Source organism: Oryzias latipes, chromosome 4 (assembly GCF_053564925.1).
Source record: "Oryzias latipes strain Hd-rR chromosome 4, Olatipes_Hd-rR_3.1".
NCBI lineage: Eukaryota > Metazoa > Chordata > Actinopteri > Beloniformes > Adrianichthyidae > Oryzias > Oryzias latipes.
In genome coordinates this window covers 16000082-16013866 of record NC_136240.1, presented here as the reverse complement: position 1 = coordinate 16013866, position 13785 = coordinate 16000082, and the positions used below count along the sequence as shown (strand labels likewise).

The following is a 13785-nucleotide window of genomic DNA, read 5'->3' as shown; positions in this document are numbered from 1 at the left end:
CAGATGGAGAATGAGATAGCAGAGGAGCAAGAGATTCAGAAGAATGTTTGCTAAATCCTTTTGATACACCTTTTGATGTGTGGATGTTGCTTAAGACGGCTAAAACCGGGTATTACACTGCTGTTCCACAGCGTGGATCGCCTTACAGTTAGGGGAGAACCCCCCCCCCCCCGGAGAATGATGAATGAAAAGGGCAACGGGTTTAATGGTTAACGCTGACTCTAAGATCATATCTGCCCCACCTACACTCACTGAGACGAGATAGGTGTCCATGGGGCTAGTTGGAGAACGACATGGTCAAAATGACTTCACCCATATACACCCTGGTGACACCAAAGCAATCTTTAGTTTTTCTTGTACCAAACCCTTTCTTAAAAATTAAAAAACAATAACACCTTTTATTTCCAATGATGATATCGAAGCCAGTTTGACTAACAATACTCAGAGTGCTTACAACTCCTTCAAACAAGGCAGATCTTATTTACTGCATTGTAGTCTCGTTACAGCTTCTCATGTAAAGTGATTAATGAAATCAAGCACAGCTCAGTTCCCCCTGCAGCAAGAATGCTTGAAACACAAAGATGTAGAAATAGGTAAAGCAACTTGGAATGAATCTTTTGGCGTCCACACCTTTCTTGTTATGACGCATGTCTAGAGGGAAAACTTTTCTCGTTTCTCAATCTGGTAAATGGTAATCAAATAACTGTAGTTTTAGTGTTGAGAAAACCTGCGTACCCACACTTCCTTCCATTAAACCATATCAGTAAAAGGTCAACTACTATCAATATGACATGACAAGATAGCTACGGTTTTGTCACCAGCCCCAAGTATGGATCAGAGCACTTAAGGAGCCTTTTATGATGCAGGAAGACTGCTCTGTTTTAAGTTCCATTAAGTTATTGACTTCACAAATACATTTCAAAACATGTATTCTTTGCTTTTCAGCCTGACTTTACTTCACGCAGGGAGAAAGACCGTCTCAGACCTTGAAAATGTGCAGCTATGTAGCGTTATCTATGTCTGACCTGTTTCTTAATTGATTCCTACAGGAATGAAGGCTTTCAGTCTCTGCTACCTTTTCAGGGGAATATGAAGGCAAAACGCTTTGCTTTTGTTTGAGTGAATGCTCACCACTGGGTCTTTGTATGAAGAGATGTCTGCTAAGGGTTTATTTATTGACAGCTCTAACCATTTTATGTGCATCTTTTTTCTCCCATTGTCCCTCACAAAATGGGGCAAAAAAAAGCAGTACCCCTGTACTTTCATGCCAAAGAGATAATAAAAGGAAAGATTAAAACATTATTTAACAATGATGGTACTAGAGTCTATAAGCAAGACAAAGCATTTGCAAATCTCTTCATCCTAAAATAATAATTTATTTACTTTCTATACCCACAACTTCAAAACCAGTAGGAGTTTGTTGGAGATATCCTAATTATTTGATTTCAATTCAGGACGTAAGCCCCACAAGTTACTAAAAACTTAAAACAGAGATTATTCTGTTAAGATGTAGGTGAATTCAGTCTTACATTCCAGCGGCAGCACTTCCCTCTAACAAAACAAAGAGCTTTTGCCAATTTCCAGAAAGGCTGTGACAGTATAGTTTCTGACATCAGCTTCATGTGGCATAGTGGGAGCGAGATCTGCTTGAAATGCTGCATGATGCTTCCCAGTCAAAACACTCATTTGCTGCTGGTGCTCTACTTGGCAGCGACTCAAAGCCAAAAGCCAGCAGATGGACTTTTTCCTGTTTCCTCAGTCACACCTACCATTTCCTCTTCTGAACTGTTCCTTTTCCCCCTTAGCAACAAGACTTTCAAAGGTCTTAACAAGCAACCTTTGGCTTTTTGTTTTCATGACTAAAGCTCAATCCATAATCTAGTGATGATTCCTTCTGCTTGTAGGACATTTTAATTACGACCTATTGCACAGAACAAAGTCTCCTTATTATAATTACTTCATTCTCTAAAGATGTGAAATGCCTGGTACTGGCAGTTCCAGACAAGGTTTCATGATTCTGTTACTTTAATGATTTGAAGTTATTAAAGAAAAAAAATTCCAAAACTGTTAAAAGTGTTCCTCTTATCAAAGACTAACACCAATGAAAATCCTGTTTTTGGTTTTTTAACTTGGCCTTGTGGCATTTTCTTGATGATGGAGGACATATTAAAAGAAAATTAACATTAAATTTGGATTTCTGAGTATTTCTCTATTCAAATTATTGTAAATCAGGAGCAGATTAAGAAAAAAAACCACATTGGAAAAAGCTTTTAGCTGAGTTGTAAAAGTTGCAATCGGCAGGGCTCAAGCTCCATGCTCAGCTCAATTCCCAAAATCTGCCAAAAAAACACATAATAATAATTAAACTGGGAACACTTTAAAATAGATGAAATGATCGAAGTTGGGCTTTAGATAAAGAGAGACCCAGAAAAACTAAATTATATTGTTTAGCCCAAAACATTTACAACAAATACTGTATATGATTTAAACATTAGCTAATTATGTTTTGAAGATAAAAGCAAAGCAAACATATCCTGCAGCACACTGAGGATGGCCCATTCATGTCATAAAAGAAAAGAATCCATTTCTGACCGGCACAGTATGGATCAAAAGGGTTTTCAACAGTGGAATATAAACTTAACAAGCACTTATCACAAAGCTGCATCAGCAGAAATCTGATGAGCAATCACAATAAGTGTCGCTCCCAATTGGATCTTATTCTGCCCTTCACTTCCTGTAGTCACTAACAGCCCCTCCCCCCGGCCCTTGATATGTGTGTGTGTGTGTGTGTGTGCGTGTGTGTGCATGGGCAATTTAATGTTTAATGTCAGCCCCCCCCCCCCAAACACACATTTGAACTGACCGTGGAGAGAGCCATGAATTTTTAAAGACATCCCTACTTTACTGTCCATCTGGGCTCCATCTGTCCAGCTGCTTGTGTTTAAAGCAGACAGAGACACAGAAGAGGTGACTTCAAAGGCTCGCCATGGCCTCTGGACACTTTCTGACCTGGAGAAGATGCTGTTTACAAAAGGAGCGAGGAATTTGGTCGCTTTTAAACCACCGGAGACGACACTATGTTAAGACTAGTTTGTAACTGAACATCCCCATGTTGGTTGGAAAAAAAGCAGGAACAACACACTCGTCTCTTGTCCATTCAACAAAAACTAGGTTAAAGTGGAGAAGCTTTGTAAACTATGAAGATGGTTGACATCTCGTAGAATAAACCTAACAATTTAAACCTGGGGGATGTTTGTCTGTCATTAACAGCTACTGACTTCATTGCAGAGACATTCTGACCCGCCCTTTTTTAAACCAACGCTACTGGAGTTCACGGCCAACCTTCTTGGCTTTTTAAAGGTCCAGCTGCAGCGTTTGGGTCAGGTTGAGATCTGGACTTTGACTGGAACCTTGCACCCCTTTGACCGCTTTCTTCTTCAGATTCTTTGGTGGGTTTGCTGCTGTGCTTGAGTCCTGTGTCAGGGGTTCATGGCAAATGCCTTCACATTTGACATTAGATATCCAGAAGAGTTCTTTGTTAACCGTCACACCTCCTCCCCTATGCTGCACAATTTGATATATGATACATCTATAAATGACCTTTTTCTTTTAAACTTTCACAACATAAACTTTTAAATTTAATTTTTAAGGTTTCAACATTTTCTTGGAAGGCTTTTTATTTGTTTTTTTACAAGTTGTATTGTATGTAAAAACTTTACACAGTGTTAATTGTCTAGGCATATCAATTGTGGTATTTGTTTTGAATTTATTTTTGTATTTCATAGTTCCCTTGCAGAAATCTCCTATTTGTTTGTTTATTATTACTTTTTATTTATTTAGCTATTATTAATTTCATTTTATTTATTTTTTTTTTTTACCAATCTTTATGTCTTTCACTAGAAAATATTCTTGTTCTTAGTTCAACTTTAAAAATTTAAATATAAAATATTATTCTAAACTTTTTTAGTTTATAAATGCATAAATTATAGTCCTTCCTTTGGGGATGATATTTCTTTATCTAATTATTAAGACAAGAAATTAAACCGTTTCACCTTAATTAACACCTAAAGCTAAAGTGTTTTGCTACGTTCACACCGCCCTCTGCAACATGTGTTCAAGCAACCACCTTCAAAGAAAAGCCTATGTAGATGCCCATTTATGTGCGTTTCAGGCTTCTGAGTTAAAAATGTTTGCATTGCACTTCGCTACGCAAGTTTTTAAGTCAGTTTTCGGGCTGTACGTACAAAACGCGCTACCACTGAATGCACGTTCAAAGTTAAACCAGTTGAACTTGGAATATATCGGGAATCGGATTTGGTAGTGACGCATGAATAGCGTCCTTTTTAAAACACTGAAGTGCCAATCATCTTAAAATTGATCAAATAAATGTTTGTTTTTTTACATCAAGTCTTTCATGTATTGGAATGAAAGAAACAGCCCGGAGCTTTGCGAGCCGTTTCAACATTTCGCATCAAGCCTCTTCCAACTGTGAGTTCATTGCGTTAGTATCGCGCTGAATGCGTATCACATGCCCGGTGTATACGTAGTCAATTTCTTTTTTTCATTTGTAAAAATGCACTCTGGAGCCACTTCTACAGTGCAGTTTCACATTTAAACTACTAGAAAATTCTCCTGTTTTGACTTCAACATTAAAAATAAATGAGAGCGCTAAAACCTACTTCTTAAGACATGTAACCCTGCAAAGCTCTGTAATACTGGACTTCTTCACCAATCAGCTTTATTTTAATTGTTTAATATTCAATATATAAAACTATAATAGTAGAATTATTGAAAGAATTACTGTATAGGGTTCTTTTAGAGTTGACAGGACTAATGGTTTGAAGTGGCACTGGTATAAGAAAACAAAACGCACAAATCATTTTCATTTAAAAAACAGTCCAACAGCGCTGGCATCATTTTGACATCTTTATAAACCCTAGCCTTTATTTCATTCAGCTGCTCCCTGCTGCAGCAAGATATGACAACCTTAGCAAAGAGCCTTGGATATTTGGATTAATTCTCTTAAACCCACAATGTAATCAGACAATTGAGCAGCCCTCACCTCTTGGCTCGGTTTAGTCTGACCCTTCAGCCTAAAGTGGGGAGGAATGCAGGTTGGGCTCTGCTGCTTATCTTAACCATGAACGGCCCGGGGCAAACCTGAAGAAAAAAACTTTCTTTCTTCATTTACACTCTAAATACCCTAAACCTGTCAATCTGGTTGATTAATTCTTTGGATTTTATGATGTAGTTTTTTTTTTTTTAACATAATAAAATACTTCATTGGTTTCCCTTTGAAAATTGAAAGCAGCAATGGCCCAAAACGGATATTAAATGGACAACTTTAAAAAAAGAAAAAAGGAAAGGAAAGGACAGTTGTCTGTTTGGACGAGTGCCCCCTGTTCAGAACTGATAGAGGCACGCAAAGTTTCTGCTGAGGTTCTTAGTGGCCAAATTATCACCTTCCATCAGGCACATTCCAACAGTCTACACCCACCTGCCCAAAATAAACGGTACCGTCTTAACCCTTTCCTCCCCACTCCGCACTCCAAAGCCTTGAGTATCAAATCATATGAAGATCTCATGCGGTTGTTGGTTATGGAGTTCTGGTTAAATTTAGACATAAGGGCAAACTGTTAGAGTTTCTTCCTGGATGCATATGACAACAAAAATTAAAAAATAAACATTGAAAGGTGAGAGTCCCCAACAACGGCATGACCTGTTAGCAAACAGTCCTCCCTTTAAACAATGAATGCAGCTTTTTTGACAGCTGCTTCAGGCAACGTTCAGACAAGTCCAGGCTGAGAGGCTGATCTGAAAAAGTTTGCTGAGAAGTTTTTGTTTTAGTACGTTTGGGACCTCAGCTCAGCCAAAACTCAACTAGATTCTCCCATAGTGGTAAATAGGAAGCATGGTTACTCAAAGTGTACCAGAGAAAATTCTAGTTAATTCATTTACTTGGGATTCAAGCTTAATAGCAAAATTCTACTTTAAAAAAAAAAAAAAAAAGCCAAGGGAGGACAGAACAGAAAGATTTGTGAAGAAAATGACGAAATATCATTCAGGCCAATAAAATGGAAAAATAAGAATTGGTGTGTTAATTAACCAGCAACTTTAAAACAACACACCTATTAAAACCAAAAGGCCGAGTTACAAATCATGTAGAGTGTTACATTAATGGCAAAAGTTAGTTTTACATAAAACCCCTTTTAAAAAAAAAAAAGTCCTACAAAACTTAACGGCTGAAATGTCTGTAAAACAAATACACCAACTGAACGTTACAAACAGTTAACTGACTTCACTAAAATAAACACAGAGTCTCTTCTCTTCTCTCTTGTGGTAGGGTCTTTCATGAGCCTACGGCTAACAGGAGAGACTTGTGAACTTTGCATGATAAGATGAAAATGCAGTCTATACTCAGACTTTTCATGATAAATGACACTCTGATAAAAATGGACTTTTGGGCTCAGCATTTATCTAGTTTCACATGTAAAAATGAGTTTTATTTTGGTTAACCCAAGTCTAATGTTTCTGCCTTCTTATCAGAAGTGATAATAAAGATTGAGTGGGGATGAGACATGTTTTTTTGTTATAAGTAAAATGTATATCAGATGACCTCAAATACTGCAACTACTAGGCACTTATATCATCTGGCTGCTTAAAAACCTGTAATCAAGCAAACAAAAATACCCAGAAAACTGCACTAAATCTATAGCACATAGATTCAGTTATTTCTTTCACATGACAAACCACACTCAGACAAAAAAGGAGAAGTAACACATAGAATTCACGCAACAAAAAGTAAAGTAGAAATCTATTTTTTAAACATTAGAATTATGAGTGGACAGACGGTCTTCATCCTGAGAGGAAAATAGTGCAATTACAGGTAATTGCTATAATCACGCAAAAGCTAAATTGGTCCTTTGAAGGTGAATAATATCCCAGTCTAAAATCCTGGATTCTACATAATTCAAATCATCAGCATATTAAATGTTGATGGCAGCGACGTGCACAGAAGTGCAGACTAAAGCTTCCTCATGGCTTTGTTCCATATTTTCAAATCCTTGAAGTGTTGCTTTTGCTTTTTCCTTAGCGCTGTTGTTACTGACATGGTTTTTAAACACTTTAACTAGCAGCAGACAAGGTTAAATGGTTTCAACAGCAAAAACACTTCTTGTTTAGATTATGCAATTATCAGCTGCATTAAATGCAATGGTGTGGTGCAATAAAATGGCCCTTAGTTCATAGCTGACATGAAAACTGACTGTAAGTATCAATTCAATACATAAAGCCTAAGAGGGATGGGATATTTAAAGAAGAGTATAGGTTTTCAGAGTTCCATACACTCTGTAATTACAAGAAATGGTCCTTAAATTACAGGAAATCTAAAGTTAGCTTAATAAAAGAGAACATGGATTTAGAGCACAATGTGGCAATGGCAATTTGAAATCTATAGAGGCCCTTTTCAACGATTCCCCAACCAGTTCTCTTAAAAGAGATCGGTAATCCGTGCTGTGCCAAAAGATAAGCCTTACTGTTTCACATCTTGCTGAACATGATTTAAGGTTTGAATTTTTTCAGCAGGCGTAGATTATGTTTGCATTTCTGTCGTGGTTTTCATTATGTAAAAGCCACCACATGAGACGGTGACTCCGTATATGCAAGACACACAAAAACAGGTTAGTTTTCCCAGAGTTCAAATATCAGGCTTCTTCAGAATAAAAGAAAAATACAGCACTCAACGATACAGATCAAAGTGAAACATTATTGAATGACAGACAAATATTTACTCCAAAGAATTTTTTTGAGTAGTTTTTATTTTTCCCTTGTGGTATTTTTAGTCACTTTTTAGCCACAGTTTTCTCTGGGGGGACCTCCCTCACAATATCCAGCCCACTGGTATGTTTACAGTAAACCCCAATGTGGTCAAATCTGTTAAAATGCATCCCTTCCCCGCCTCATCTAGACTCTCTTTTTTTAGCCGCCAGTCTAACTTTAAACCGAGAAACTTGTTATTCTGACAGACAGCCTGCAGTTTTTATCTAATGTCAGGTCTGACGGCAGAAACTGAGCTGATCTTTGAGGGGGAAAGCGCCGCCGTTAAGTCAACACCTTCAACACGTGGACTCCAGCAGAATGTCAGGTGCCAAATGCTGTCAGTTTTGTTGCACCAAAACTGACAGCATTTGGTTGCTGGCTGGTGTTAATTTCCCACCCTAGTCAAATTGCACTATTTGGTGTTAAGAAACTTCTGTTTTGGTGTGAAGAGTGAGAAAATCCAGCTGTTTGCAACAGTAATTTTCTATCAACTATTTAAATATCTGCACAATTCTACTTCACTAACATTCTAGCTTTCCTACTACTTTGCATATTTTTATTGATTTGATATCAATTTGTTAGAAATGTAAATGATAAAAAGTAGGAAAGTGCATAAAGGGGTCCTACCTGTCTAAACTGCTCCTCGTACGTCCATTCTCCATGGTCCTGCCCGCCCAGGTGGCTGTGTGCTGCATGGGGAGGCATGACGACTGAACGTGCCTCCTGCTCCATGCTGGGGCGGACCTTCAAAAGCTGGGCATGGGGGTGTAGCTGGCGGTGAGGCAGCAGCAGGATACCCTTCCCTGGGGCCACGGCATCATGACCCGTTGGAAGACCTTCCTCCGCCATGTCCTCATCAAAGTCTTCCTCCATTTCACCTTCAAAGTCTTCTTCGTCCCATTTCCGTTTGCTGCATTGGGGCATTGAAACGTTATTCATAAAACTTGAAAATTAATTTAAAACCATCTTGAGCAACAAGAGGAGGCCTCATACTTACATCTGCTCTTCTTCATCAGAACCCATCATTTCTTTGTACTGTTCCTCTCCTTCATCGTTGTCATCTTCGGGCTCCTCCTCCCCGCCGCTGCTGTTTTCTGACATGGGGCTGTCCGACACCCTCTTCAGACCAGCAGCAACAGCACGCATGGCAGCCAGCGCCGCCATCTGGGCCTGCTCAGCCTCGGGGGCCGGGCTGCCTATCGGGTCGTCACCCGCACGCACTTGAGTTTGTTGGGAGGCAGCTTGCTGCTGCTGTAGCTGCTGCTCCATCAGCAGCTTGGCCCTCTGCTGCCTGTGCAGGTTCTCCATGACGGCCTGCAGCTTCATTTCCGGGGAAAGCGGCACAGTGTTAGGCAGCTGTCCTTCCCCTCCTTCCCCACTGAATAAGCGCTAGTTGGGGACCTGTGTGGGGATCTGCAGTTAGACCTTTTCTTCAAGGCAGCTAGACGCCCAATCTTCTGGCAGAGCAGCTAAAGTTCTCTCAGTGTCTGAAGGGGGGTTACGATGCGCTCTTCAGAAGCTCTCCGTGGTTTCTCCAGGAGTAGGAGCAGAGTCCTAGTCAGTGAAGAAGGACCAGACTTTGAGCAGAGAAGGTTGGTGGACCAGACTTTTCTGACAGACTACAGAGACCTAAGGGAGAGAAAGAAAAGCTTGCTGTCAGACTGCTTCACTTCTGCTTTGTGTTTACATCAGCAACCTGAGCTAAAGGGCAAAAGCTTTTTTTCTGTAGGCGTATCAAACTATAAATCCACTCTCCCAATAGCGTAACAGCATCAAAATACGTCTCATCTCTAAATCATGTGGCTTTACAAACAAGCGTGCAGCTATTAATCTGTCTACGGAGATCTGATAAACAAATCAGAAACCAAACTTTTGTTATGACAGTGTTGTAATTTTGTCACCACAGTTATGAAGGTTCTGTTTCAGTCTTCACCCAAGCTCAGGTCCTCTACCAGAGGCCTGGAAGCTTGAGGGTCCTGCGCACCATCTTAGCTGTTCCTAGCACTGCGCTCTTCTGGACTGAGATGTCTGAGATCTTTCCATGGATCCAGGGATATATATAAACAAAATCCACTTGTGTTTTCCCTTATAAGTAGATGCTGAATTAAGGTAAGTTTGGAGCAAAGGTGGCTTGTGAGGCAACAAGGGGTTAAAATTACTTCATCAAAATGAAAAACTAATACTAAAATAAAAAGTGGGCACATTTCTTCATGAAGACAAATCAGAAATAGATTGTTAATGGACGTTTTGGTAAATGTTTGCGATACCGAAAGCATCAAACAAATACTATGACTGAGTCACGAGCTATCGGGCTGACTGAGGAGAGAATTCTGTTCACACAAACTTCAAATACTAAACTGAAATCCCTGCAATGCATGCTCACCTTATCGATGCAATAAAATAACCGATAGGTGAGCAGAAACAAGCAGGTTACGAAGGCCGCAGCAGGAAGCAAAATTGCAAAAAAGATTTTTCTCTTTTGAAATCAAGCAGAATGTATCATGTAGCGCACCGCCGCTGGTGTTTAAATGCACTCATTTTTGGAGGTTTCACTTCTTTTGCACTGTGTATATTATTATTACAACTGTTTCACAATTGACTTTGGGAAGTCTGTCAGCAGGATGTGTAGGTGAAAATAATTCCCCCAGACACCTGCTCCACAGCAGACCCAGGTATGCAAAGCAGTCTATAGGAACACGGCACCGTCTCTGCGGTACCACAGAAAGCCTGTTTCATATTGTCAAATGCGGAGCACAGTGATCTCAGCTACATACAGTTTTCCCCCAGCAGTTTCAAAATGTTAAGAAGTCTGGGTTTGGGTAGATTGTGTCGAGATCAGGCAGGTAAGATAAGAGCTAAGTCAACAGCATGTGGGGAAATTAGACTTGAGTGCAGGTGCCAGACACATGTTATTAGTACGAGTGATGACGAGGAGTTGGTACTGACTGCACTTCAGCATTCATTTAACCGTGCTGACTCATACATAGACTGATCTTGGCAACCACAGGCATCTGCCCCAAAGCCAGCCTCAGAAATGTGACTTGAGTTGTTTGAGTGGGTTCACTTTAAATCCAAGCTCATTTTTGAATGTGTGTCACCTTTTTAACACAAAAACCACTGACCTCTCAGCTTTTATTTCTCTCTGAAGTTCCCAAAAGGAAAAGTCACACACCATTTTTTGCTCCGTAAGGAACTTTACGAATAATCATTCTGTGAAAATACTCTTTATTGTTGATTAGTGAGGTTTGTCACCATCTCTTGAATAAAACATAATTTTCAAAGCACATTTTCACATCAGCAAAATTTCAAGGTAATACCCCTCCTCAGAGTCCTGTCACATTAAGTAATGCTGAGCTACGCAGAAAGTGACCACCACAAACACCATCTGCTGACAAAATACACCCTCATTACAAAGCATGCATTATTATTACTCTCTTAGGGGTGATTTTCTCATGCAAGTGTACCACTTGAACTACAGTTTCTTTGTGTTATAATTATACACAACCCATTTTAAAAAAAAGGAGCATTTCTCCCAGTCTTGAACATAATTAAATGAGAAATCACTGATACAGTCTTTGTCAAACAGCATAAATGGAACAGAAATCCTCTTTTCCCATGATATTTTATACAATCCTAAAAACACTAGTTTGGGTAACGATACGCAAATCTAACCCATCTGGAAAATCAACTCACAGATGCACAATATCAATAATCAGTCACTGGTTGCGCAATAAATTAGGCATATCTGAAGTGAAACACCAGCTTGTCACGCTACAGTCTTCATTTCTTACAGTAAATAATGTGGAAACCTAAAAGGAATTCTACCATGACCTGTATGAAACACTGCATAGGAGCTGCATAACTTCTGTAGCCCACTGAACTTTGGTCAATTAAAGTCACATTTAGAGCATCAACTGGAAAACAAGCAATGCATAGATTTGTTTCACTGAAAAAGCATCAACAAGGAAGTTGTGAGCATACCCGCAGCCCATCCTTCAGCAGTTTAAATTCTTGCTTGATAAAAAAAAAAGTTTTGTCAAAAGCAAATTTCTCAGTGACTACTCCTAAAATCTGACAATTTCAGGTGTTAGGTTAAATGCAGCACATTGTTTATGTCCTGTATCAACAAATCTAGCACTACCTACAATAAACCAACGGCTGCCCACAGGAAACTGTTTTCAGTCACGCCACACTACAGGCTATATATGTTATGGAAATGTTGTGCAACAGAAGAAGAGCTGTGAAACTTGTACATTTCTTCAGAAGGTGAAGGATGTGACAACTGACAGAGCAGATGCAGTGAGGAAGCGAACAGATACTCAATTTTAATTTGCTGGATTCTTTAAGAGCAGCAGAAGCACAAGTGCATATCAGCAGTTGTCAAGACCTAAGATATACCCAGCGTAAGCAGGACTTAAAGGGACTTTAGCTAAATGGATCTGGTATGACTTAAACATTAGAGTCCCTGTTGCTATTTTCTGCAACCACACAGCAAGAAATGTGACGTTTAAAGAGAACAACTGCAGTATATTTAAAAAATTGTTATTATTATTGTGCATAAACCCATGATTAAAATATTCAGTCTGCCACACAAACCATGTTTGTTCCAAAAGCAAGGATGCCTGACATCATCTGCCTTTGCACGAGCCATGCATGTAATTTTAAATACAAAATTGATGACAATAAAGCTTTGCCCCCACTTCTGTCCAGGGGGAAGCAGAAGTGGTCTCCGTTCAAGAATCAGGAATTCCTTCATGCTAGATGGTGCAAATTCCATTGCATCACCACACATTTTCTGCCTGCTTCCCCAAAATTAGCAGACATACTTTAAAGAGTACAAAACATTTTAGAATGGTTCTATCCGATGTGCTGCCAACAGGGAACATGTTGTTGTTACACTTGTAATTGTCAGGAAAAAAAAGTGTTTTCACCTTTAATCAAGAACTTTGAGGGTTTCATTTTTTTAAATACAAACCAATAACTGAACTTGTGTTTTTCACATCGTATATTGTTGGTGCTACTGTAAAAAGGCTTATTTTTTTCGTTTATGTCGTGTAACTTTTGTCAAATTAACTTCTTCACTTGGGATTTGGGAAGTGGCCCATAGTGTCACACTTACATATGTGACATATTGCAACAAGATTAGATTAGGAGATTTTAAATCATCCTATAAATAAAATACACTTCTCGTTTCCAGCTCTTTGGTTGGCACATTAATAACCAAGCCTCGGTTGTAGTGATATGACATTAATACCCCAGACCACAGCGTTCATTTAAACAGCAGCAGAGCGAGAGGCTTTTTTACTCAGATGTTGTGTCAGATCAGTGTCCTTGTGTTGCATCCATCTGTGCTTGCATAAAGCAAGTCTGTCACAGAATCACCAAAAGAGTTGCAGCCCTGCCTCTGCGGCCTTCTCAGAATTTGTCCAAACTAATACATCCTGATCTTACAGTAGATAAGGCAGGTTCTGTGGAGAGCTAAAACTAGGTGCTGCTAAAGAAGCCTGCCAATCTTGTTTGCATTTAGAAGCAGGACAATGGTGTGCAACAAAAGAGCCTTCATCTCCACTTGAGCATGGCAGATAGAGGCAGTGTCATTGGCCATCACTTAATCTATTGGGAAGCCTCTGCTGTTTGACTCTCCTTCTAAAAACAGGGGCAGTTTATCATCACTTATCAACAACAGACATTTTATTTTGGAAAACTTTCCTTGACCTAAAAATGGCTGAGCGGAAAAATACAGTTTAATCATAAAGGTATAAAAACAGACACCAAAAATAACTTTTGTTTTTGCTAATTAAAACGAATCCAGAGCTTTAAAACTAAGAAAAAATAATTTGTTCACTCTTTGGTACAGGGGAAAATTTTCCACTAATCTTGTTATTTTTTGCTTCTATACATTCACATGATAAAAGATTGTTCCTTTCCGTTTTAGTCCTTTGTTCACACTAATCAGAGGATCATCCT

General features: G+C 39.2%; 1 protein-coding gene across 2 annotated transcripts in view; it reads right to left on the bottom strand.

Moving 5' to 3' along the window:
* Window positions 1-13785, bottom strand: part of arid3a (AT-rich interactive domain 3A) — a 44684-nt gene that overhangs the window by 18922 nt on the left and 11977 nt on the right. For both annotated transcript variants that reach the window (XM_004067978.5, XM_011474014.4), the window contains exons 2-3: window positions 8816-9447; window positions 8446-8728 (exon numbers count right to left, since the gene is read on the bottom strand). In XM_004067978.5, the coding sequence (XP_004068026.1) occupies window positions 8446-8728; window positions 8816-9144 (612 nt within the window). In that variant the 5' untranslated portion in view covers window positions 9145-9447. The remainder of the gene's footprint in view (window positions 1-8445; window positions 8729-8815; window positions 9448-13785) is intronic.